We start from the raw sequence: 23,942 nt of genomic DNA on the forward strand, positions 1-23,942 counted from the left end.
TCTTCCTTTAAAAAAAGGTTTGAGCTGGGTATGGTGGCTCCTGCCTGGGATCCCAGCACTTGGGAGGCAAAGGTAGTAGGGTCAGGAGCTCAGGCTAGCCTCGGGAACACAGTGAGCTCTAGGTCAGCCTGGGCTATGTGAGTCTATTTCAAAGTATCAGCTTAAATTAGGTCATGGTGGTACACACTCATAATCGGAGCACTCAGGAGGCTGAGGCGGGATGATTTGGATGCAGAGGCTAACCTTGGCTACCCAATAAGATCAAGACCAACCAGTCAAAGCTACACAGGCAAGAGATGCTGGAGTCTGATGCAGGCTAGAGAACCACCATGGTGGCACTTATGACAAGACAGCCCCTATGCCATTGTGTGTCATTCTTGTTACTTCTTTAGAGACCTGGTCTTACGCAGCTCCCACTGTCCTCAAACTTACTATGCAGCCAAGAACAACCTTGGATATTCTGATCCTCCTGCCTCTACCTCCCAGTGCTGGGATCAAAGACAGGCACCACCTTGCTTGTCCGTTTTCTGCATTGCTGGGAAAGGAACCCACATTGGCCTGCACGCCAGGCAGGCACTCCGCCACACAAGCTGCACCCGCCCCTCCTTTTTGTTGTTTTGTTTTGTTTTGTTTTAGAGAGTTTCTTACGGATTCATAGGTAGAAGCTTAAGAGGGAGAAAGAGCCATGCCAGCTAAGTGACACACAGAAGTCAGGTGCAGGATGGACGGCAGCCACGTGGTGGAGGGGAGTGTTAGACAGAGTGTAGAAGGTTAGGCTCTGCTGGCATCTGGATGGCAGGGGAGAAGAGACAGGAATAGTGGTGCCTCTCAGGTCAGCACAGAGGAACACAGGCCACGCCTATTCTTCTTCATGTATTTTCCGTATATTTGTATGCCAATGCATGGAAACCAATTCTACCTTCTCCACAAAATGACTTTAAAAGGTGATTTGTAGAAGATGTGTCAGGACAGCCAGATAGTTAGGCGGGGAGGTGTCTGAGACAGACTCTCGCTGTGTAGCTCTGGCTGTTGTGGAACTCTCTATGTGGACCAGGCTGGCCTCGAGCGCATAGAGATCAGCCTGCCTCCTCTAGGTCCACAATGCTGGGATTAAAAGCGTGCACCAACACTACCTGGCCGAGATCTTAACTCAATAAAATAATACAGAGTAAAAAATCTCAAAAACAAACAAAAAACCTAACCTTCCCCTCCCCCAAAAAGTACAGTTAGGATGGCAAGAGAGACTCAGAAGTTGAGTCTGGTGACTGAAGGCAAGGCTTGGTGGTTAAGGGCGCTTGCTGTTCCTGCAGAGGACCTGGGTTCAAGTCACATTACAAAGTGGTGGCTCCTAACATATGTATTTCCAGATATGGGGATCTGTCACCCTCTTCTGGCCTCTTTAGATCCTGCACAAACATAATGCCTGCACACTCACCCAAGTGCGTGCACACACACACACACACACACACACACACACACACACAGAGACATGTATATAAATTAAAAACAAAAAAAAAAAAAAATTAACTCAGGAGCCTGAGGCAAGGCATACCTCTGTGAGTTCAACCTGGTCTACATAGTAAGATCTAGACCAACTAGAACTAATGACCCAGAGAGACCCTGTCTCAAAAAACAAAAACAAGCCAGGCAGTGGTGGCGCATGCCTGTAATCACAGCACTCTAGGAGGCAGAGGCAGGCGGATTTCTGAGTTTGAGGCCAGCCTGGTCTACAGAGTGAGTTCCAGGACAGCCAGGGCTGCACAGAGAAACCCTGTCTCGAAAAAAACCAAATCAAAAAAAACCAAAAAACCAAAAAAACAAAAAAACAAAATAAACCCACAAACAAACAAACAAACAAAAAAACCCTGATAACAGAGCCACATCTAATACACTGCACACACTCCACAATCTTCAGATAGTGGCTGACAGAAATGTCTTGACCATAGGCATCACTTGCCTGATGCATTGTGGGTTACAGACGTGTTGGGATAAATCTCCACCTGGATGAGCAGATGTGCTAAGCAGGATGCATTGTGGGATGCCGAAACCAGCAGAGTGTGCACGATGCACGGGGGCTCTGAGAACGAGGCCGGCTCATCTGCGGAGCACCAGTCCAGACCCCTCTTCCACCTGACGGTCACTTCCAGCGTGTTCTGGAAGGGAAACACGGCTGTGCTTTTAAAGTGACTCACTTCGAGCGTCTGTAATGAGGAGGACACGGAACGGAACACACTGGAAACGCGTGCACGCGTGAGCCTTGCTTTGTTTTACCTAGGAGCTGTATACAAGATGGTGCACTTCACAAAAAGCAAAGACCTGCATACAAAGACGGTGGAGCTCGCTTCAGATTCAACCAACCTGTGGCACACAAGCTCTGGAGCCTTTCTCATATCACGCCTGTTATTTATTTACTTATTTAGTTAGTGTGTGTACGTGTGTGTGCATGTATGAGTGTATATGTGTGTGTGCATACGTGTGTGTGTGCGCACGTGCATGTGTGTGTGCGTGTATGAGTACGTGTGTGTGTGCGTATATGAGTGTGTGTGTGCACACGTGCATGTGTGTGTGCATGTATGAGTACGTGTGTGTATACGCGTATATGAGTGTGTGTGTGTGTGTGTGTACATTCCCAGCCTAATTCCTAATTTCTAAAAATATTCTCTTTATTTATGTGTGTGGACATACCAACAGAGGCCCCAAAAGAATGCTGGCTGCCCCGGACCTAGAGCTGCAGGTATCTGTGAGCCTCCGACGCAAGCACTGGGAGCTGGCTCTGGTTCTTTCTCTGGAAAAGCATAGACACTCTTAACACTGAGCCATCAGCCCACCTCCCAGCTTTATTACCTTTTTTTTTTTGAGACCAGATCTCACTGTGTATCTCTGGCTGGCATAAACCAGGCTGACCTCAGACTTGGAGAGCCAGCTGCCTCTGTTTCCTGAGTGCTGGGGCTAAAGGTATGCACCACCATGTCCAGCCCACTTCCTAATCTCGTGTGTGTGTGTGTGTGTGTGTGTGTGTGTGTATTATATTATGTGCATGGGTGTTCAGCCTGTGTTTATGTCTGTGGACCATGTGTGTGCCTAACACCCTCAGAGGCCAGAAGAGGGTGCTGAAGACTCTGGAACTGAATGAAGTTACAGAGGGTTTTGAGAGGGTAATCAGTCCTGGGTCCTCTGCAAGAACAACAGAATTCTGTGTGCAACAACATCTCTGGCTTCCCCCACCACCACCATTTCTTCATCTTAAACATAAAAGCAAACAATGTTTGGACACGTGGAGAAAGCGCAACACAGGTCCAGTGCATGAACCCCGCTCATAAACCTGGCTGGTGGAGATTTTGAAGTGTTTATATCATCCCAGTAGCTGAAGACTACACACACACAGGGAAGAGACCCTAGTTTTTCTCAGGATGGCTTTGAGCTGGTACAACTGATATCCTAAGGCACAGTCTTTCCTATTTGTTTATATCTCAAATCAACATTATGCTAGACACATCCATTCATCCATTCATAGGTATGAGTTGCCCCTACAGAGATGGGCAAGACCAGTATTTACAGGGCTAGAGAGATGGTTCAGTGGTTAACAGAGGACCTGGGGTACAGTTCCCAGCACCCACGTGGTACCATCACAATCACCTATGACTCCAGTCCCAGGGGATCCAGTGCTCTGACCCCCTCGGGTACTATGCATATGTGTTACAAACTGGGAATGGAGTTAGAGATGGTTGGAAGCTACCACCTGCATGCTGGGAATTGAAAACAGGTCCTCTCCAAGAGCAGTCAGTGCTCTCAAACACTGAGCCGTCCTCCGGCTTCTCATTCAGTGCCGAAACAGTGTCAGTATGCAGCCCAGAACGGCTTTGACTTTGTAATCCTCCTACCTCGGCCTCCCCAATTTTGTGGTTAAGGGCCTGCACTGACACAGACTTCACCTGTAACACATCCAGACACACCATTAATCCTAGGGTAAGAACGCCATACAAGATGGGGGTCTCCAGTGACACCCCAACAATTCCATGATAGTACTTGAATGTGGAACATGGTGTGTTGAATCACAAAAACACTGGGGAGCTGACAGTGTGATAAACCCACAGGATCTGAGTTTCTGAGTTTGATCCCCAGCAACACACACACACACACACACACACACACATAGAAGGCATGCAAAAAGCCTAAATTGGAGGCCTGCACAGGTACAAGGAAGCTGTAGCCCCAGGTCTTACCACGCCAGGGCTCACGGTCACATTCCAATCCGATGTCTCATTGCTGAGGCCACCACAAGTAGGACCCGGCAACACCCCTAAGGGAGAAATTAGACTTTGAGGCATAAGGGTTCAGCAGCTTGGGTGAGCGGAGGCTCCTGGGGTAGGAATCCCCCAGACAAGCTGCCATGAGACTGGTCAAACAGTATGTGTCATTTGGGGCAAAAAAGACTTCTGTTCTTGGGAGAACTCTGAGGTGCTGTGTGGGAATCTCAGGGGAGTGAGCTCAGTGAGTGCTGACCTTTTATTTTCCTTAAAAAACAAAACAAAACATTAGTTGTATTATGCAAACCAGGCTGGCTGCATACCCACACATCCACCTGGGTTTCCGCCTCAGTTCTGGGACTGAAGGCGTGTGCTACCAGGCCTGGCTTGTCGGTCACTTTAATTCAAGCTCCCTTCGGTCCACAGGGCCTACAACATGCACAGACAGTCCCTTCTGGCCCCGCTCCTATTCTGCTGAGCACCGCATTTCTGTTGGCAGCACCCGCGCTCCCAAGAACAGCCAGAGTCCTACCTTCCTCGATCTGCAGCGGAGTCAGAGACACGGTGACATCCTCGCTACCTCCGACCAGGGACGCCCGAACCTCAGGGCTGGACATCCGGATGAAAGGTGGGATGAAAACTAAGAGGGAAAGAAGGGTGCGGGGAGGGGTTAACGGGTGCAGAACCTGTACCTGGGGTGCGTGTGCTGGCTTTTTATGTGGCCCTGGCTTCCGGGATCCTAGAAACCCGAGGTCTGGCCCTTTAAGAGCCAGATTCCCTCAGCCTGGGCCACGTAGGCCATACCCCCGCCATACACACCCGGGTCCCCATGCAGCGGCCTCAGGACGTCCTGCAGCAGGAGGAGTCCCCACAGGAAGCTGAGCGGCGACAGAGGGCCCATACCCAGGGCAGGTCAGCCTCAGAAACCCAGCATAGTCTGGAAGAGAAAAAGCGGCAGCCTCAGCCGCCCGGCCGACGCCATATTGCCAAGCTAAATGCCCGCAGCCATGGCAACCACCAATCGATGATGGGCATGTCGTGATTGGTCCAGGTCTACAAGTCCAGCAAGAGGACCAGTAGCCATGGTAACCTCCAATTGGCCAACGGCTCTCCGCTCCATGATTGGCCCAGAGCAGGGTTCTTTGATCACAGCCCGGCACACCAGGCATTGTTGATTTGGGAGTTCTTTCCATCCCAGAAGTCAAAAAACCACACTGCGGGCTTGGAGAGATGATGGCTCAACATTTCAGAGCATTGCTACTCGTGCAGAAGAGCAGGGTTCAGTGTTATAGTTCCTGGGAATCCTATCACTATATGGACATGATGTGCACACATATATCTAGGCAAACTCTCATACACATGAAATAAAGCAAACTTATTAAGTATCAGAATTCTACATGGGTGAGAGAACACAGAGGCGTGCTATATCCAAGGTCAGTAAATTTAAAGAGCTCCAGAGCTGTACTTTGACAGGCTGGTGTTAGCCATGCCAGGCCACCACATGCTATTCCTTGAAGATCGCTGTACATTTATTTACACAGCATTTCAGACATGGTCTGGCTGCTAGTGCATCGAAGTCATCCTTTGCACGTCGTGCCGTCTTCGTAACACCAAACTAGAGAGCTTTGCACTATAGAGCAAAGCAAGAGAACCTTAGAATATTAGCCCAAAGTACCCTTTACCTAATCACCATACTCAAAATATGTGTATTTCCTGTTTGGACCAAACCTTGTTCTGGTTTTCTTCAATCCCAGCCATAGATGGTTCATCAACCCAAATGCAGCCTGTGTCATGCAACATCCTCCAATGATTAAAAGAAGAAAAAAAAAGGCTCAAATCTGCCGTGAGTTTTATTAGTTCCAGTTGGCAAAATAAACCCAACAGTATCTTGAAGAAGACAGCGTGGATCTACATTTAAATAAGGAGATGGGGTAGGGTGGGGGTGTTCATACCAGTTAGGGGAATGCAAGCCAAATCAGCTTGGAGAGACCTGGTCCTCCCCCTTCCAAAGCCAGCAAAGTGGCCATGGATCTGTTGCCACTGCCACCCTCCCTCTGTTAGGGACAGCCAACTGGCTTGGCTTCCCACTGCCACCTCAGGCCGCATGTGATCAGCAGTGGCCCCCAGAACAACAGCAGGAAGCCCTGCATGGCCACTGCCACCTCCACACGCTGACCCACCAGGCGACCACTCTGGCAAGTCTATGCCTCAGCTCCTCGTATATAAAAAGGCAGGGACTCCTCATGGAGTCCTCATGGAGTTGACTGAAGACAATTCTCAGGGATTAGCTTTATCCTCCTGCCATGTGGCCCAGGGAATCAAAGTTGGGTCACAAGACCAGCTGAGCCATCATTCCAGACTGCTGGGTTTGGTTTCCCCCCTGGCCCCCATCTTTAATCTGTATGTATTATTGGTTATGGGTGAATGTCTGGGCACCTTGTTTGTGCCTGGTGCCTGTGGAAGCCAAGAAGGGAGCATCTGATTCCCTAGAACTGCAGTTATGCATAGTTGTAAGCTGGTATGTGAGTGCTGAGAACTGAGCCTGGATCTTCTGGAAGAGCAGTCAGTACTCTGAACCACTGACCCATCTCTTCAGAGCCTTAAGAAAGCTCTTAGAAGCTGGGTAGAGGTGGTGTGCACCTTTAATTCCGGTACTCAGGTAGCAGAGGCAGGTGGATTTCTGAGTTCAAGGCCAGCCTGGACTACTGAGCGAGTTCCAGGACAGTCAGGGCTACACAGAGGAACCCTGTCTCAAAGGGAGGGAAAGCTTTAATATATTTTTGGGCTTTTCAAGACAGGGTTTCTCTGTGCTGTCTTAGGCCTGGTACTATCAACCAGATCTGGCCTCGAACTCAGAGTGCTGGGATAAGAGGTGTGCACCACCACCATCCAGCAGCTTTTACTGATTTCAAGAAAAACTACTCAATGCAAATAGTTAGAAAAATGCTTTAAGGAAAATTAGTAAATATAAAAATAGGATTTTTATTGTTGATATTACAAATGTTTCTATTGAATTCATTTACATTTCTAGTATGCAACAGTTCACCAATGGTAATGTTACTGGTTTTTAAATTTTTGTAAACAAGGTGGCAAGATGCAACCCTAGTTGGTTTGAACTCACTCAGTAGACCAGGCTGGCCTCAAACTCAGAGATACACTTGTCTCTGTGCCCTGAGTGCTGAGATTGAAGGCTGTGCCTTTAGGTCAGGTGACATTTGAATATAGTTAAAGGAAACAATTTATTTGAAGTAAAATGTTCTTTAAAAAAAAAAGCCAGGATCTTATACATATCCCAGGCAGGATCTGAACCCAAAACTTTACTGTCTCAGCCTCCCAGTTCAAGATTCTAGCAGTGTGCCACCTGAGCAAGTAAGATGCCCGTGTTATGACGGAGCCCTTGACCCAGTGCTGGTCACCTTCCTGAATGGCATGCCAACCTCACACAGTAGCAATCTTGATGTACAGAAGACCCAGCATCCACCGTAAGCTTTGAGAGAGGACCATCAGAGGATAAAGTCCCGGGGAGCTGACTCAGTGGTGGGCCACCGGCCGAGGCCCTGGGAGGCTGGGGCTCAAGACCCAGCACCAAACATCAAAACGACAACTAACAGAACAGCCACAGCTTAGATCTGCTAGGCAACTGCTACCCTACAACAACAAACAAAAACGCCTCTCCCCCTTTCCATATAAATCAGAGGTGTGGGGCCTCTTCAGCTTTACACCCTAGAAGCACAGGGCAAGAGCACTGTTTCGAAGAATTCCTCCGTGTTCCCTACAGAGAGATGGGGAAGCTGGGTGGCTGGTCACAGGGACACCTTCTGTTTCTTCTTCTTGGCCTTCAGCACAGGAGGGAGGGAGATCTTAAACGCTGTCCTGGAATGACAGAGAAGCAATACCTCAGGCTCTGGAGCTCAGGAACCGACTCCCGCCCAGCAGTGTGAAGATACTCACTCGCACGTGGTGCAGATGGGGCTGAAGTTGCAGAAGACTGTTTAAAGTGAACAGAACAAGGACATGAGGGACTTGAACAGCACAGGCCACTTTTTGCCCCACCCACACCCCACACCCCACACCCCACCAGACAGTAAGAAACACTACACATGAGCTTACTAGACAGACACACGGAGCAGACATAGCCAATCTCAATGAGACTGCGATGGCAGAAGCAGGCAGCCCGGTAGTCCACATGGATTGGAGGCGGGAGGATTAGCTGAGACCGCTGATCTTGATCCGGAAGAAAAACCCACTGTTTAAAAAAAAAACACAAAACAAAACAGGATCTGAAAGGAAGGACAGGCAGGAGACTTTTATTTCCATCATGGGAGGAAAACCAGCAGGAGTCAAGACACAGCAGTCGTCTCAAGCAGGCCGCACTGAGGAGAACACTACGCAGACTTTCCTTCAGGGCCTGTGAGATGGCTCAGTGAGGAAAGGTCCTGGCCACCGAGCCTAATGGATGACCTGACTTCCATTTCTGGGACCCACAAGATAGAAGGAGAGCTGACTCCTGCGAGTTGTCCTTTGACCTCCACATTCACTCAGTGGCAAGTGAGCTCCCACACACATACACAAAATTATAAAAAGAAAGAATTTCCTTCAGAGTCTATTGAGACTCATTTTTATTCATTCCACAATTATTTAAATTTTTAAAAATGTTTTGTTTATTTTGTGTGCTTTTATGTGTGTGAGCGCATACATGCTATAGCACATGTGGTAGTCAGAGGTCAGCTGGTTGGAGCTGGTTTTCTCCTTCCACCATGATGGTCCTGGGCTGGGACTCAAGTCATCGGGGTTGGCGGCTAGCACCCTTACTGAGCCCTGTTGTTGGCCCCACTCCACTAAGCCCATGCTATATTGTCAGATGACATCTGCAAACAACCTTCAGAGTTCAAAACCAGAAAGTCCGCCCTCTCAGTCGGGAACTCCTAAGCCACTATTTACCCCAGCATTCCTTTCCTGGGTGTGAGAGGTGGGGGCTTGCTGTAGCTAACTCACCAGTAAGTATTGCAGGAGAGAAGGCATCTGAGGCACCTTCAGGTATAGTCCCCCAGTGATGTCACAAGCCTGCAAAACAGAAGGGTCACTACCCAAGCAGCACTGTGGCATTCCCAGAGGAGTGGGGTTATTGGGGGACTCCCCAGGTCTGTAAGGTCAGTGTGTGGGGTTTTAGACACATTACTGTCCATGCCTCAGACACTAGCACACAGCTCTGCTCCAGGTGCCCAGGCTATGAGACAAATGGAGCCTCATCTTCAGGAAGCCCTTAGGGCCCAGCAGACAGCTCGGCCCCTGGCAGCTTCACTCTGCCTGCTGTGCCATGGAGCGGATTCCAGCTTCCCAATGCTTTGCTCTGAATAGTTTCCTTGCTAGTTTTAAGGGGGTGGGGGAGCAAATGGAGCTGCTGGACAGAAAACAGGTTACAGGTAAATTCCCGTGACAATCACTCGGGGTGAAGGGAGAAGCGGGGACCTGAGGGAAGTCAGAGCTGAGCCTCAGCACAGAGGGACCGAGGCCTTGTCAGCAGCAGCCCAGGTAACTGCTGTCAAGAGGGGCCCAGAATGAAAAGGGAAGATGAGGGGAAACAGAAGGCCGCAGCAAGGACTTGGGTGTCAGCCAAAGTGTGCTGGGACACTAGGGGCAGGGAGTGGGGTTTGGGTGTGGGCAGGTGAGCAGAGTGGCATGGCCTCGCTTATGCTGTAAGCTTTCTGACTCTGGGATGACAGGACTGGCTAGTGGAGACACAGATCACAGGGAGGACATGGTAGCAGAGCCAGCTTCCAGTCAGAGTTGAGCTCTCTGAGTTAGAGGGCGCTTTGAGAGCTACAAATTGTCTCCTCCTTGAAAGCCTGATCCTAAAACACAGTGGGAAGTGCAACAGTGTGCTTACAGAAAGACTGGTGCACTGCAAACGAGATGAAGGCTGTGGTTCCCCTCATGTGAGCATGACACACTACACAAGCAGCGGAGTATCACATGGCACCCCACACAGGAGTAATTCCTATCTGGAGTCTCATCCTCATGAGGTGCAATCCTAAATTCTAAATGCATAAAGGTGTATTTCATTCTTAGGGATCTCTTTAAAATTTCTTTAAAAATACATTCTTATGTATTAAAAAACCAAACACATGCCCACAGTCTATATAGAGCCTGAGCAACAGAACCCCGACCCCCCCCCCCACCCCCACCCCCATCCCTTTGGCTGATAGATCTTTAAGGACATAAATTTTAAGAAAATTCTGAACGGAAAAAGAATGCTAGCAGTGTTTTTCCTTACATTTACTACTTGTGTGTGCACGTGCATGCATACCACAGCACACAAATGGAGACCAGAGACAACCAGAAGGAGTAGGCTCTCTCCTTGTAGAACACAGGTCCCAGGGCTTTGGTGACAGGCCCCTTTAGCACTGAGCAATCTCACTGGCCCACAAGTATTTCCTGTGAGCAAAAGTTCGCCACCTCAGCTCGCTGGTTATTTCAGGTGTGGGGCCTCTACCCTCCTCGTCATTCAGTTTCAAACTTCTGCTCAAAAAGCAGGAGACGGGCGATGGACTAGAACTCAGCCTGGGCTAGGATGGGCTCTTACCACCACCCAAACAAGCAACATGTACCAGTGCTTCCCAAGACACCTATGGTGCTATGCAGAGAATTTACATAGTCCCAGAAACCCCATTAAAAAGGGGTGGAGGCATGGTGGCACACACGTTTTAATTTCCAAAGAGGAAGGCAGAGGCAGGTAGATCTCTGTGAGTCCCAGGTCCAGGTCCAGCTGCACAGTGAGTCTCATGACCAGAAACAGATAAAATCCATTTTAATTACACATTAAGCTCAGTATAACCAAAATACCCTCACATTCCCTTATGTATCCACACAGTCTTACTCCGTAGCTCAGGCTGCTCTCAAATCTCATGATCCCCCTGCTGCGGCTTCCTCACTGCTGGGACTACCAGCATGCCTGGCAAAGGTATCCCCACCCCCACCAGTGCTGGGCACACAGAACATTCCTGTCCAAAAACCTGGCCACTGCCGCCGTGCCAGGAAACGTACCTGCTGGAGGAGCCCCGAATCCGAGTCTAGGACGCAGGCATCAATGAGGATATTCTGAAAGGAGCATTTCAAAACATTACAGCAGTGCTTGTGGCTGACTCAGACATGCTAGATCCTATTCATTTTAGAACTTATGGTAATCCTCCTGCCTCTGCTTCTGCCTCTCAGGGGTTGGTCCAGCGAAACTATGTTCCAAAAATGAGCCCTTTAACACGTGTGGTGACACTGCAAGGCAGACACTGGGGCACTGGCTTCCGAAGCATCCAGGACAGGTCGGAGCTCCTGCCTCTAGCCCCTGACCCCTTTCACGCCCACACTCAGTGCTGACTGAATACAGGGCTCTGGTGGTGCTGCACGTCAGAGCTAAGGCTTGGAGAAGACAGGACAGCCCGGTGGGGGTAAGAGCACTACTGCTCTGCCACTGCACCCTGGTTCAGTGCCCAGTACCCACACTGTGGCTCGCATCATCTATAGCTCTAGTTCCACAGGCTCTGACACCCTCTCTTGGCTTCTGCAGGAACCAGAACTGCCCACACTGCACATATATGTGCACAACCAAAGCACTTAGACACATTACACAGAGTCAGAGAACAAGGATGGCGTGTCAGGTTGTCTGAACGTGTCAGTTATTTACAAGTGCACAGCATACTACAATACAAAGAGAGACATCGTCAGTCAGAATGGTGTAGGTCTGTGATCCTAGCTAACCCACAGGCTGATGCAGGGGATTCTCAAGTTCAAGGCCTGTGAGGGCTCTAGGGAGCTCAAAACAAAATGAGAGACTGGTGATAATGGCGCACGCCTTTAATCCCAGCACTCGGGAGGCCAGGCCACTCTCGTCTCAGAGAAGGATATCCTGGAGGATAAGCAGAGGTACACGGGCGTCTTAAAAAACAAAAACAGACAAACAAACAAACAAAAAAAAAAACAAAAAAAAGATGGAGGAATTGAGGGTTCCTGTATCAAACTGTTAACTCAGAGATTCTAATGGTGTGAGTACCGTGACACCCAGTGCGAACCAAGTCTGAGTGGATATTCCTGAAAACACTGTCCAGTCAAAGACTGCCCAGGACCTAAAGAGAAAAATGGCAAGTACCCAGTGTGTTCTGAATCCCCACTCCATTAACACAGCCCTGCTTAGCCAGAACATGACTGAGCAAGAATGACAATGATCACCATTTCCGGGTTTTGGGTTTGTTTGGGTTTTTTTTGTTTTTTGTTTTTTTTCTCGAGACAGGGTTTCTCTGTGTAGCCCTGGCTGTCCTGGAATTCACTCTGTAGACCAGGCTGTCCTCAAACTCAGAAATCCGCCTGCCTCTGCCTCTACCTCCCAAGTGCTGGGATTAAAGGTGTGTTCCACCACTGCCTGGCTTAGTTTTTTTTGTTGTTGTTGGTTTGTTTTTTTTTTACTTAATTTAATTTTAATTAATATGTATTCATGTTTTGTCTGCATGCATATCTGTGTGAGGGGATCAGATCCCCTGGAACTGGAGTTAAAGACAATTGTTAGTTGTCATGTGGGTGCTGGGAATTGAACCTGGGTTCTCTGGAAGAGCAGCCAGTACCCATGAGCCATCTCTCCAGCCCCGTTTGTTCATTTTTGAGACAGGAGCATTCTATGCAGCTCTGGGGCTGTGCCCTGGACTCTATATAAACCTGGCTGGGCAGCACCACACACGACCTCTGATCAGTTTTGTTCAGGAACTTAGAAGGTTGAGGCCTCACCTGCTTCTGCGCAGCAAAGATGACGTTCATGAAGTTCATGTACTGCAGGGCGCTGTCCTCTGCAGCCTTGATCACCTGCAGACACAGCCATTGACTACCCAGGTTGCACAGATGACAAGACCTACTGCATGCTACAGATAGTACGGCTTCTCCAGTCCCTCTGCCTACTTAGGACGAAACCCCTAAAGTATAGGATGACACCAGAGCTTTCATAGTCCTTGTTAGATTGATGGGCATCTGTTCAGAGTACCCAGCATTCATTGGGAAGGCCAGGGGACAACTTTTGGGAGTTTGTTCTCTCCTTGCACCATCTGAGTCCTGGGGATTGTTCTTCAGGCTTGGCACCAGACACCGTTACCAACTGAGCCATCTCACTGGCCCAAGAGCTCTGGCTGACCTAGACCTCACTGTGTCTCTCTCCCCAGTCCTAGGATTAAATGCATAGGACACCACGCCTGGATTCATTCCCATGTCTTTCAGCTGTCTACAGTGGTAAATTGTGTATAATCTTACCAAAATCCTTGATTTCATCTCCTGATTATCTATAAAGAGATTAAAAAGATAAACATCAAAAAGACAAGTTATAATTTAGCAACCATGGTAGTTTAAAAAGCATGTTGTTTTCTAAGCATTTTTATTTATATTGAGACAGGATCTCACTAAGCAGCAGCCCTGGATGCCTGGAACTCGCTATGCATACTAGGCTGGCCATGAACTCAGAGATCTGCCTGCCTCTGCTTCTGCATGTCTAACACTTCTTAAATTCCCCACCAAGCATGCAGTACTAAACTCAGCACGGTAATAGTTGCGAAAGAATCAGCTCTTACCTTTAACTGCCTTGTTCACTCTGTGGATGTCTGGATTCGTTAACATAAAGGAATATAAAAATGTGTTTCCCAAACATCTGCAGGAGCAGGACAGACCTTCAGATTTGAAACCAGACCCTCCCATCATCTGCCATGACAGCTGTATGGGTGAGTTTAGGTTCAGTTACCCATCCTATAATCACAGAGAAAAGCATCCTCTCTGCATGGGAAGACCACAGTTACAGACAAATGATTGTCCACCATCCTAGACGGGGTACTAGGGCCACACCTAAACCCATCAGCCCATCAATGAGATAATAAATGTGAGTGCCACACGGAGATCAGGACACCCGAATAAACAAAAAGGATGTGAACATCACTCAATACTGTTCAAAGACATTTCCTTAAAAGTATGGCTGAAAGCCCATGACATATGAAATCAGGCGTGGGAAGAGTCTGGTTGCCCTGTGAGTCCTGTGGAAGTGGCAGAAGAAGGTCTAGGAGAAGCCAGCAGCTAACACCTTCCCCATGGAGGACTTCTTTAGAACACACTAACACAAGGATACAGCAAAGAGCCTTGGCGAGAGATCCTGCCAGTAGTGTCTCTGTATGCTGGCCCTTGAGGTCACCTGCAAAAGTTACAGAGCATAAAAGGGGAAATTCTAAGTCTTTTTTCAAATGAAGTCATTTAGAAACTTAAGTATTTATGAATCAAAAGATGACATGTTCAAAGTGGATTTTAAATCACAGAAACTAGTAATCAGTAAACACAAGTAAGCAACTATGCCTCTTTTCAGAATACCTCAGTGTCTCCTTAGGGGAAGGAAAGGCAGAGATGGGAGTTGGTACTTAAAGAATGAAGAAGGACTGGAGAGATCATTCAGAGGGCTTAAGAGATTGGCTGATCTTTCAGAGGATCTGGGTTCAAGGTCCAGCACCCACATGGTGGTTCCCACTGTCTTAACTCCAATTCCAGGGGATCTGATGCCCTCTTCTGGCCTCCACAAGAACACATGGTGGGTGCGCAGACACACATGCTGGCAAAACATCCATACACACAAAGTAAAATAAATCAATCTAAAAAGCCAAAAATAAAATAAGGGCATGGCACTTAATTTAGAGCGGGGAGGAAGGCTCAGTGTGTATGCACCTAACATTCTGATCTGTACACTCAAAAAATGGCTAAAAATGGAGTCGGGTGTGATGGCCCACACCTTTAATCTCACCATGCTGGAGGCAGAGGCAGGCAGATCTCTGTGAGTTTGAGGCCAGCCTGGTCTACACAGCAAGCTACAAGGAAGCCAGGGCTACACGGGGAGATTCTATCTCAAGAAAAATGTACTGCTTTGGAATTCAATATTCTTTTTTTTTTTCTTTCTTTTTTGTTTTTCAGAGGCCCAAGACCCCAGGAGCTGGAGTCAGGGGGCGGTGAGCCTCCCGACATGGAGCTGGGGTCAGGAGGAGGTGAGCCTCCCACACGGTGCCTTGAAGCACACCTGGATCCTCCGCAATAGATGCAACAGCGCTCCTACCTCAGCCATCTCTCCATCCCTAGGACTCAGTTACTTTTTATAAGTTTACAGCTGGGGCTGGAGAGATGGCTCAGTGGTTAAGAGCACTGACTGCTCTTCCAGGGGCCCTGAGTTCAATTCCCAGCAACCACATGGTGGCTCACAACCATCTGTAATGGGATCTAATGCCCTTTTCTGGTGTGTCTGAAGCAACAGAGTACTCACATACATTAAATAAATAAATAAATATTTAAAAAAAAAAAAAGTTTACAGCTGTGTGCCCATCACCACCACTGGAGGGCGTGGCACTTTGAATGAGAATGGCTACCAGAGGCACATACATTTGAATGCTCGGTCCCCAGTCGGTGGAACTGTTTGGAAAGGATTAGGTGTGGCCTTGTTGAAGGAGGCATGTCATTGGGGATGGACTTCTGAGGTTTCAGAAGCTCATGCCATGCCCGGTCAGCCTCCCCCCCTCTGTGCGTTGGATTAGATGTAAGTTCTCAGAGCCATGTCTGCTGCCGCCATGCTCCCCACCATGAAGCTCATGGACTCTACGACCCTTTGGAACCTCGAGTCCCAAATTAAATGCTTTGTAAGTTGCCTTGGTCGTGGTGTCTTACCACAGCACTAGAACATACCTAAGGCAGAGGCAGAGAGGAAAGCAGCAGTGGGGAGACAGGAGTCCAGGCCATCAGGAGGCTGACAGAACCATTGAGCAGCTCTCGGATGGGGCCTGTGGGGCACTCTGGCAAAGTCTGAAGTTCCATGTGGTCCCGAGTGGGGGCCAGGCAGCCAGAGGGCTGACACTAGGGCTGTGCCAAGTGTGCAGAAAGTAGGGGGTCAGAATTTGGAGCCTCTGAAGCTAAAATCACAGACTGCACAGCTGGTTAGATGCTGGGCCTGAGAAGAAAAGCTGAGCTTGGACTTGGTAAACTAAGAAGGTAGAGTGACAGGCGTCCCAGAAGAATGGGACAGTGGGGTCATGGCGGCCACAGAAAATAAAGTGAGGCATGATAGGCAGACCAAGAGACAGGAAAGTAGACATGTCTAAGCTTAGTCTAGGACTGGGAAATGTTGCCACCTAAATGATAAAGGGTAGGGACAGGAGAAGACACAGGTTTGGTTCCCAAAACTCACATCAGGCAGCCCACAACTGCCACTAGCCCCCTTGGCACCCGCATGCACTGCATACACAATCTCATGCAGGCACACATATGCATTAATCTTTTTCATTTTAAAGATTTAGTTTATGTATAGGAGAACTGTGCCTAGTGCCCAAGGAGGTCAACAGGGTGATCAGATCCCCTAGAATTGGAATTGTAGATGTTAGTAAACTGTCCCGGGAGTGCTGAAAACTGAACCTGGGTCCTCTGAAGAGCAGCCAGGGCTTTTAATCACAGAGCTCTATCTCCAACCCCTCTAAATATACATCTTTCTTCAAAAAAATAAATAAATTTTAATCTTAAAAATAAGTTTAATAAATTTAGTATTAAAAGTAAAAATAGCCAGGTGGTGGTGGCACACGCCTATAGACCCAGCACTTTGGGAAGCAGAGGCAGGTGGATTTCTGAGTTCAAGGCCAGCCTGGTCTACAGAGTGAGTTCCAGGACAGCCAGGGCTACACAGAGAAACCCTGTCTCGAAAAAACCAAATCCAAAAAAAAAAAAAAAAAAGTATAAATAAAAGAAGGTAAGCAGCCGGGCAGTGGTGGCACATGCCTGTAATCACAGCACTTGGGAGGCAGAGGCAGGCGGATTTCTGAGTTTGAGGCCAGCCTGGTCTACAGAGTGAGTTCTAGGACAGCCAGGGCTGTAAAGAAAAACCCTGTCTTGAAAAAAAAACCAAAAAAACCAAATCCAAAAAAGAAGGTAAGCAAGCATCCATGGAAGATTCAAGACGTATTTTAAAGAACAAGGTAAAGGACAAACCAGAACAAAAAACAAAACAAAACAAAACAAATCAAAAGAAGAGCCAGGGATGTGTTACTTCCCAGTCTGAAGAAATCTCAGACTTCAACTTGGGAAACTGAGGCAGGAGGACTATAAGTTCAAGATCAGCCTGAGCTTCTTGGGGAGGACCTATCTAAATAGAAACAAACAAAAATGCAAGCAAGACTGAAAAAGAATAGTCTAAAAACAAGAGAAGAAAAGCTGTTAACAGTGTGTCCTCCTGGGAAGCCAGAGTGTTCTAGAGCCAAGCAGGGTTAACACAGATTTCTTTCTAATTAAGTATCACAGAGATGGGAGGGAAGGAACCTAAGACAGAAAAGAGACATGTGGCCAGCCTCTGCAGCCTCAAATCTTTGAGCTTAAAGCCTCCGTGACCCCCAAACCGATGCTATTTCAAAGGTAAAACAGTCTACAACATGTAACATATCCTGAGGCTCAGCAGCCATAGTGGAAGAAAGACTGTAAGGGTCAGGCAGGGTTCAAGAGCATCTGGCAAAACAGCGTTCATTCTCTCAACATGGCTGGAAGCTGCACTCAGAAGCGCACAGCAGCCGTGGCTGCTGGCATAAGCCCTACACAAGATCAAGCCAGTTCACATTTCAGCACGGAGTGGGGAGGAGCCCTTGAGCCTCCACCCCTAGCTGAGGAGCCATTAATAGTTGGTAGCCTGCTGTGGTGCAGTTGGCTTTAAGGGTGTGGTCCCCAAAGGTCAACAAAGCTCCAGTATATGGCCCTATATCCATATGGACAGCACACATAAATTTGTTTGTTTGTTTTGAGACTGCTCTTACTATATAGCCCTAGTTGTCCTGGAACTTAATATGTAGACCAGGCTAGCCTGGAACTCACAAATGATCTGCCTGCCTCTGCCTTCCTACTGCTGAGATTAAAGGCATTTACAATTATAGGCAGATTATCTTTAAAAGAAGCACACAAAGTTGGGAGGCAGTGAGGGGACATAGGGAGGAGACAGGAGTGGATCTAGGAGTTAGGAAGAAGAATGGGGTTGGTGAGTATCACCAAAACGCATGGCACACATGTATGACATTCTCAAAGAATTAATAAGAATCTTGCATTTTAAAAACAGACAACAGTTACCACCACATGGAGACAGCAGTGGCAGTAGCCAGGCTCTTACTCTTGGTCATCAGATCCTTGATCTCCTCAGCGATCACGTCATTGGCGGCAGTCAAGAGCTCATATTTCCCATCTTTGCTCCCAGAGGGATTACAGTCAGGAAGGGCGCTGCCAGGGTCTCCGAAGAAGTCTCCGAGTCTGCCATTCTTCCCCGGGTATAAGAATCGACTGAGGGTAGGAGAAAGATCCTCTGTGTAAGCAGAAGGTGCTCCACATATGCATGCGACTGTCAAAGGACTGAAAAGCAGCCTCTGGACCCTACCTTTCCTGAATGTGACTGGCGATGACAGCCAGCTGGTTGGAGCGGTTCATGAACAGGTGGGAATTTGCCAGCACCATCACTGCATCCATGCATTTGGATAAAGTAAACTGACAAACATGAGATGAACACATCAGTTCCCACACAACCACATCAGCCCCGAGGAAGGCGTCATTGAAAGGAAAATGAGCTATTACTTGGCTTTAGTTACTTATACACTGTGTGTGTGTAAGAAAGGGTCCTGCTACGTGGCCCTGGGCAGGCGGGTGCTGGGAAGCAGCAAGCGTCCAACAATTCACATGTCGCTACCTTGCCGTGTCGTTACACATGTCATCCTATGCGGGTGCTTGCTCGCTGACATCTGACAAGGACTCACTGCTAAAAATCTACTTAGCTTCTCTCTTCCTAAACCCAAAGCAAGGAAGCTGAGGAGGCCTTCTTCCCCTTACTGACCGTCATCCACAGATTAGAACCTTACTATCAGATACCAGCATGATGGGGCCACCTAGGTAAACTTGGAAGCATTAAACTTAGGAGACAGAGGCAGCTGGACCAGAAGTTCAAGGTCATGCTCAGGCTGGATGGCATGGTCAAGGCCAACCTGAGATGCCCAAGATCCTATATTGATGAAATAAAAAAAGCACAATCCTGCTTTTCCACACACACAGAGAAATCAAAAATGAATGCTAGAAAAACAAAGGATAAGGCAGTCTCAAAACTCCAAAGACCAGGTCTGGTGGGATGGCTCAATGGTTAAGGGTGCTTCCCACAAAGCCTGATTTCCTGAACCCGATTACCAGGACCCACATGGTTTAAGCAAAGAACCGACACCCAAAAGTCGTCCATTACTTTCACAAGTGCTGTGGCACACTGTACCTGCCCCCCAAGTAAATAAATAAAAAAAGATGCCTGTGTATACAATAAATATATGAACTGTTTAGAAGAGGCAAACTAGACCGGAAGCAACCGATGACTGCCGGCAGGGAAAGGACGGAAGCAGGAGTGAGGATCAACAGGCTGGAGGACTTCGCATGCTGAAAGAAACATTCCATGAAGGAACTGTGGGGCCACTTCTGCAACTTCCCTGAGCGGTCTGTGGGGTCTAACTGGCTGCTTTTAGGAACCCACAGCTTTCCTTCCTGACAGTGTCTCTAGCCCATACTGGCCAAAGATGAGCTTGACCTCTGGACTGGATGCCAGGCCCAGTGAGCTCAGCCTGTAAAGACTCAATAATAGGGATAGTGGGTGGGCTACGGGCATACTGAGGTTAAAGAGAGGCACTCAAAGGCTCGAGCCATCTTACCTGGGATTCCTTTAACGCTTGCTTTCCCCACCAAATCGGGTTGGTGTCGACGATGATCACCAGAAGATTCAACTCATCTTCTGCAAACAGTAACAGAAGCAACATTTACAATGTCAGCCTCGCTAAACCGAAATAAAGTTAGCATTCCCGATGAGCTGACTAGTCAACTACAGGTCTCCTAGTGGTCGTCATCCTCAAGATCAATCGTGACATCACAGAAAAGGCCAAGTTTATGTAGCGATTAAGATTAGGTCACAGGGCTGAGGACACGGATTAACGAATGCTTATGGTATCCCTTTTTTTTGTTTTGTTTGAGGCATGGTTTCTCTGTGTAGTTCAGGTTGTCCTGAAACTCACTCCATAGACCAGGCTGGCCTCGAACTCAGAACTCCACCTGCCTCTGCCTCCCAAGTGCTGGGATTAAAGGCATGCACCACCACTGCCCAGCAGTATCTCATTTTTAAAAAGGAAAAGCAAGAAAAGGCTTACTAGGTAAAGGCACCTATAGCCAAGTCTGATGCCCTGAGTTCAATTCCTGGGATGGTTAGGTAAGACCTGTCTCAACAAGGGTATCCACTAACACACAAACTGTTAAGAAAGAAAGAAAGAAAAAAAAGCTAACTTCAAAGGCTGGGAATGATGGTGTATTGTCACTTGGAAGGCAGAGACAGATGGCTCTCTGTGAGTTCAAAACCAACCTGGTGTAGCTAGCTCCAGGTCAAGAAGGGTTAGGAAGCTGGGCAAGCCTTCCTCAGCTCTCAGCTGCCCTACGTTACAAGCGCTAGCTGAGCATGGGGACGCCGACCCTCTGCTCCCAACACACGGTGAATACTTAACCCAAAGGCATTCCCATCTTAAAGGACTGGTAGGAATCTCAAGTGGGAGGATTTCAGGCAGATTAGGGCCCTATGAGGAGCTGGGGTGGCCCCAAGTTTAACCCATCATAAAATAGCCAAGCCAGTTGTGATTGAGAAAATTTTATTACTTTTTATTTATATAGCCCAGGCTGACCTCTAACTCTGTGTATAGCTAAGGAAGGTATTAGACTTCTGGTCTCTACCTCCCAAGTGCTAGCTTACACCACATCTGGTTGTAAGCAGTGCAGGGAATCAAAGAAGGACTCTGAAGATCAGGCAAGGAGTCTACTATATCGCTACATCACCAGCCCAGGGACCAACTTTTTTGTTTGTCTGTTTGTTTGTTTTCAAGACAGGGTTTCTCTATGTAGCCCTGGCTGTCCTGAACCTCATTCTGTAGACCAGGCTGGCCTCGAACTCAGAAATCCGCCTGCCTCTGCCTCCCAGAGTGCTGGGATTACGAGCGTGCGCCACCACCGCCTGGCTCTTTCTCCCCCTTAAGCTTCTACCTATGAATCTGTAAGAAACTCTCTAAAACAAAACAACAAAAAGGAGGGGCGGGTGCAGCTTGTGTGGCGGAGTGCCTGCTTGGCGTGCAGGACAATGTGGGTTCCTTTCCTAGCAATGCAGAAAACGGACAAACAAGGTAGTGCCTGTCTTTGATCCCAGCACTGGGAGGTAGCGGCAGGAGGATCAGAATATCCAAGGTTGTTCTTGGCTGCGGAAATAATTCTTTTATGTACAAAGTTTTTATCATGCAAAGGAATTAGGCCATTATCCAGACTGACAGACACAACTAAACAGCTAAATTAACACAGGCACCCAACACACACCCACGCTATGTGTACTAGGACTAGCGAGCTGATGGAGGTGCTGGTTCCAAGTCGCTGAGGAACCTACGTTTAATTCAGTTTGATGCTGGACACTGTACATAGACACTTGTACATCCTTAGGACTTTCTTATTAAAAAAAAATAGATGTCTTTTATATGCATGAGTGCTTTGATTGTGGCTGTATATACATTCACGCAGTGCCCTAAGAGGTCGAAAGATGACACCATCTCCCCTCAATAGCTCTGCTACTGGCTGCAGGTTGGCCTGAATCAGGGTCATCTGCTAGTGTTCTTAACCAATGAGTCATCACTCCAGGAAGCATGACCCTTTAAAATAGGATCTCAATACATTGCCCAGGCTGGCACTGAACTTGGTAACCTCATACCTCTTGAGTATCAAGTATTACAGGCATCTGACACTATACCCAGCCAAGAGCCTACAGTTCAGATGGACAACGCAATCCTGCCAGTGCCCGCTGTCATGAAAAGCCTGGATGCTCATGTAACAGTACAAGGCAGTGCCCAATTTACTGCCCCTCCATTTCTTGCAGCAACTTCATCAGGATCAGCCCCCACCTCCGATTTCCGTAGAACCAAATTCTTATCCTTCCTTCCTTGCTTAGTACCAAGATTGGGAAAGAAAACAATGTGTTGCCTGTCAGAAACAGACTCATGAAACGTCCCTGCCAATTTTCTTGAGTATCTACCTCACTGCTTGACAAGCAGTGCCGGGCCCGCCTCTCTCCTAGAGGTGTGAGAAATGGCTATGACTGCTACTCTTGCTCCCACGATCCATTTTGCACATAGTAGCCAAAGTGATGCTTCTAATGTTGTCAATCAAGTAAGTAACTCTGGGACCGTGCAGAGGCTCAGCTGGTAAAGGTTCTTGCTGCCAAGGACCTGATGACCTGTGTTCGGCCCCTAAGATTTACATAACAAATAAGAGAACTGAGTCCCACAAGTTGTCCTCTGACTTCCACACCAAATACAAGCAAATGCAAGGCAACAATCTTTGAAGTACAATGTAATTTGAAATCTGTAACTAGGGCAGGGCAGCGGTGGTGTACACCTTTAAATCCAAGCACTTGGGAGGTAGAGAAAGGTTGATTTCTGAGTTAGAGGCCAACCTGGCCTACAGAGTGAATCAGGACAGCCAAGGCTACACAGAGAAACCCCATTTCAAATAAAAACAAAACAAAACAACAACAAAAAAAACACACACACACAAAGGAGAGAGAGACAGAGACAGAGAGAGAGACAGAGAGAGACAGAGAAAGAACCTTAACTAGGGGCTAGAGAGATGACTCAGTGGTTAAAAGCACTGACTGTTTTGCTGGTGAACCCAGGTTCAATTTCCAGTACCCACATGCAGCTCACAATTGTAACTCCAGTTCTAGGGAACCCAAAAAATTCACACAGGCATACATGTAGGCAAGACACCAATGCACATAAAATGATTTTAAAACTGTAACTAATAGTTACTGTATGACTAAGAGCCTCCCACCTTCCTCTATCCTCCTCCTTCCCCAGGAGGTCTGTACTTAAAGTGAACTTCATAATGTCACTCACACCAAACTTCTAGCATCTTCGTTTTTCCTGGACTCCTAATGAAAGACAGTCCTTAGTTGCCATGCACTGTCTTCACAGCCCTGGTCACCTCTTAGGATTAACTTCACTCGCCGACTGGTCTCTTGACCATAAGGCACCACACGCCCAATACTTCCCCGTGTCGAGTTCTGAGCTGTACTTCCCAGTTTAGAAAATAATGAGTACAGAGGGAGTAATCCCAGTATGTCCTGAATGACACATTGGGCGTGCTGATGCAGACCTATATCCCAGAACTCGGAAGGCATAGGGAGGAGACAGCATCTGCATAAAAAATAACTAGGGCTGGGGAGGAAGCTCAATTGGTAGAATGCCTACTGAGCATGCACAAATATCTGAGCAACACAAAAAAATCCAGCTTGATTTTTTTTTTTTTTTGCACGTCTGTAATTCCAGCAATCTAAAGGAGACTGGGGATGAAGAGTTCAAGGCCATCCTTTACATCACAGCAGAGTTTTACGTGAGAACCTTTCTCAAAAACAAAACTGCTGAGTGAATGAACGAATACACTGGCTGTTCGTCTAAAGACCAAAAGTGTCCCTCCCACCCGGCTCGGCGTTTCGGTCCGTGCCACCCTCACCGTCCGCGGCCATTGCTCCCTACGCCTCGGTGAAGAGCCGCCCACGGTCCAATGTGCAATCGACTTCCGGCGCTGACGAGTGAC

General features: G+C 47.9%; 2 protein-coding genes and 1 pseudogene across 3 annotated transcripts in view; all 3 read right to left on the bottom strand.

Moving 5' to 3' along the window:
• Tctn2 (tectonic family member 2) overlaps window positions 1-5,247 on the bottom strand; it is a 28,109-nt gene extending 22,862 nt beyond the window's left edge. Inside the window, exons 1-4 of the mRNA XM_052168746.1 lie at window positions 5,067-5,247; window positions 4,780-4,887; window positions 4,224-4,300; window positions 1,958-2,153 (exon numbers count right to left, since the gene is read on the bottom strand). Coding sequence (XP_052024706.1) covers window positions 1,958-2,153; window positions 4,224-4,300; window positions 4,780-4,887; window positions 5,067-5,148 — 463 coding nt within the window. The 5' untranslated portion in view covers window positions 5,149-5,247. The remainder of the gene's footprint in view (window positions 1-1,957; window positions 2,154-4,223; window positions 4,301-4,779; window positions 4,888-5,066) is intronic.
• A 385-nt stretch (window positions 5,248-5,632) lies between these two features.
• Window positions 5,633-7,107, bottom strand: LOC127672507 (mitochondrial import inner membrane translocase subunit Tim23B-like; annotated as a pseudogene).
• A 102-nt stretch (window positions 7,108-7,209) lies between these two features.
• Gtf2h3 (general transcription factor IIH subunit 3) lies at window positions 7,210-23,935 on the bottom strand. Of its 2 annotated transcripts, none has more exons than XM_052168748.1 (13): window positions 23,859-23,935; window positions 19,985-20,064; window positions 18,685-18,791; window positions 18,424-18,590; window positions 14,389-14,451; window positions 13,844-13,873; window positions 13,530-13,558; window positions 13,017-13,091; window positions 11,292-11,345; window positions 9,243-9,311; window positions 8,358-8,493; window positions 8,199-8,235; window positions 7,210-8,120 (listed from the first exon to the last, which is right to left on the bottom strand). In XM_052168748.1, the coding sequence occupies exons 1-13, from the start codon at window positions 23,869-23,871 to the stop codon at window positions 8,051-8,053; spliced, it is 930 nt and encodes a 309-aa protein (XP_052024708.1). In that variant the 5' UTR covers window positions 23,872-23,935; the 3' UTR covers window positions 7,210-8,050. The 2 variants fall into 2 exon arrangements, with proteins under 2 accessions (XP_052024708.1, XP_052024709.1); XM_052168749.1 differs by lacking the exon at window positions 23,859-23,935 and adding an exon at window positions 23,243-23,823.
• Window positions 23,936-23,942: the final 7 nt, after the last annotated feature.

This window comes from Apodemus sylvaticus, chromosome 22, assembly GCF_947179515.1.
Source record: "Apodemus sylvaticus chromosome 22, mApoSyl1.1, whole genome shotgun sequence".
Lineage (NCBI taxonomy): Eukaryota > Metazoa > Chordata > Mammalia > Rodentia > Muridae > Apodemus > Apodemus sylvaticus.

What these genes read in the sequence shown, in the direction of transcription:
- Gtf2h3 (XM_052168748.1), bottom strand. An exon ending in AAGCGTTAAAGGAATCCCAG is followed by an intron (nt 18,792 to 19,984) that starts GTAAGATGGCTC and finishes CATGTTTGTCAG; the next exon opens with TTTACTTTATCCAAATGCAT. An exon ending in TCTCGCCAAGGCTCTTTGCT is followed by an intron (nt 13,874 to 14,388) that starts GTATCCTTGTGT and finishes TAACGAATCCAG; the next exon opens with ACATCCACAGAGTGAACAAG.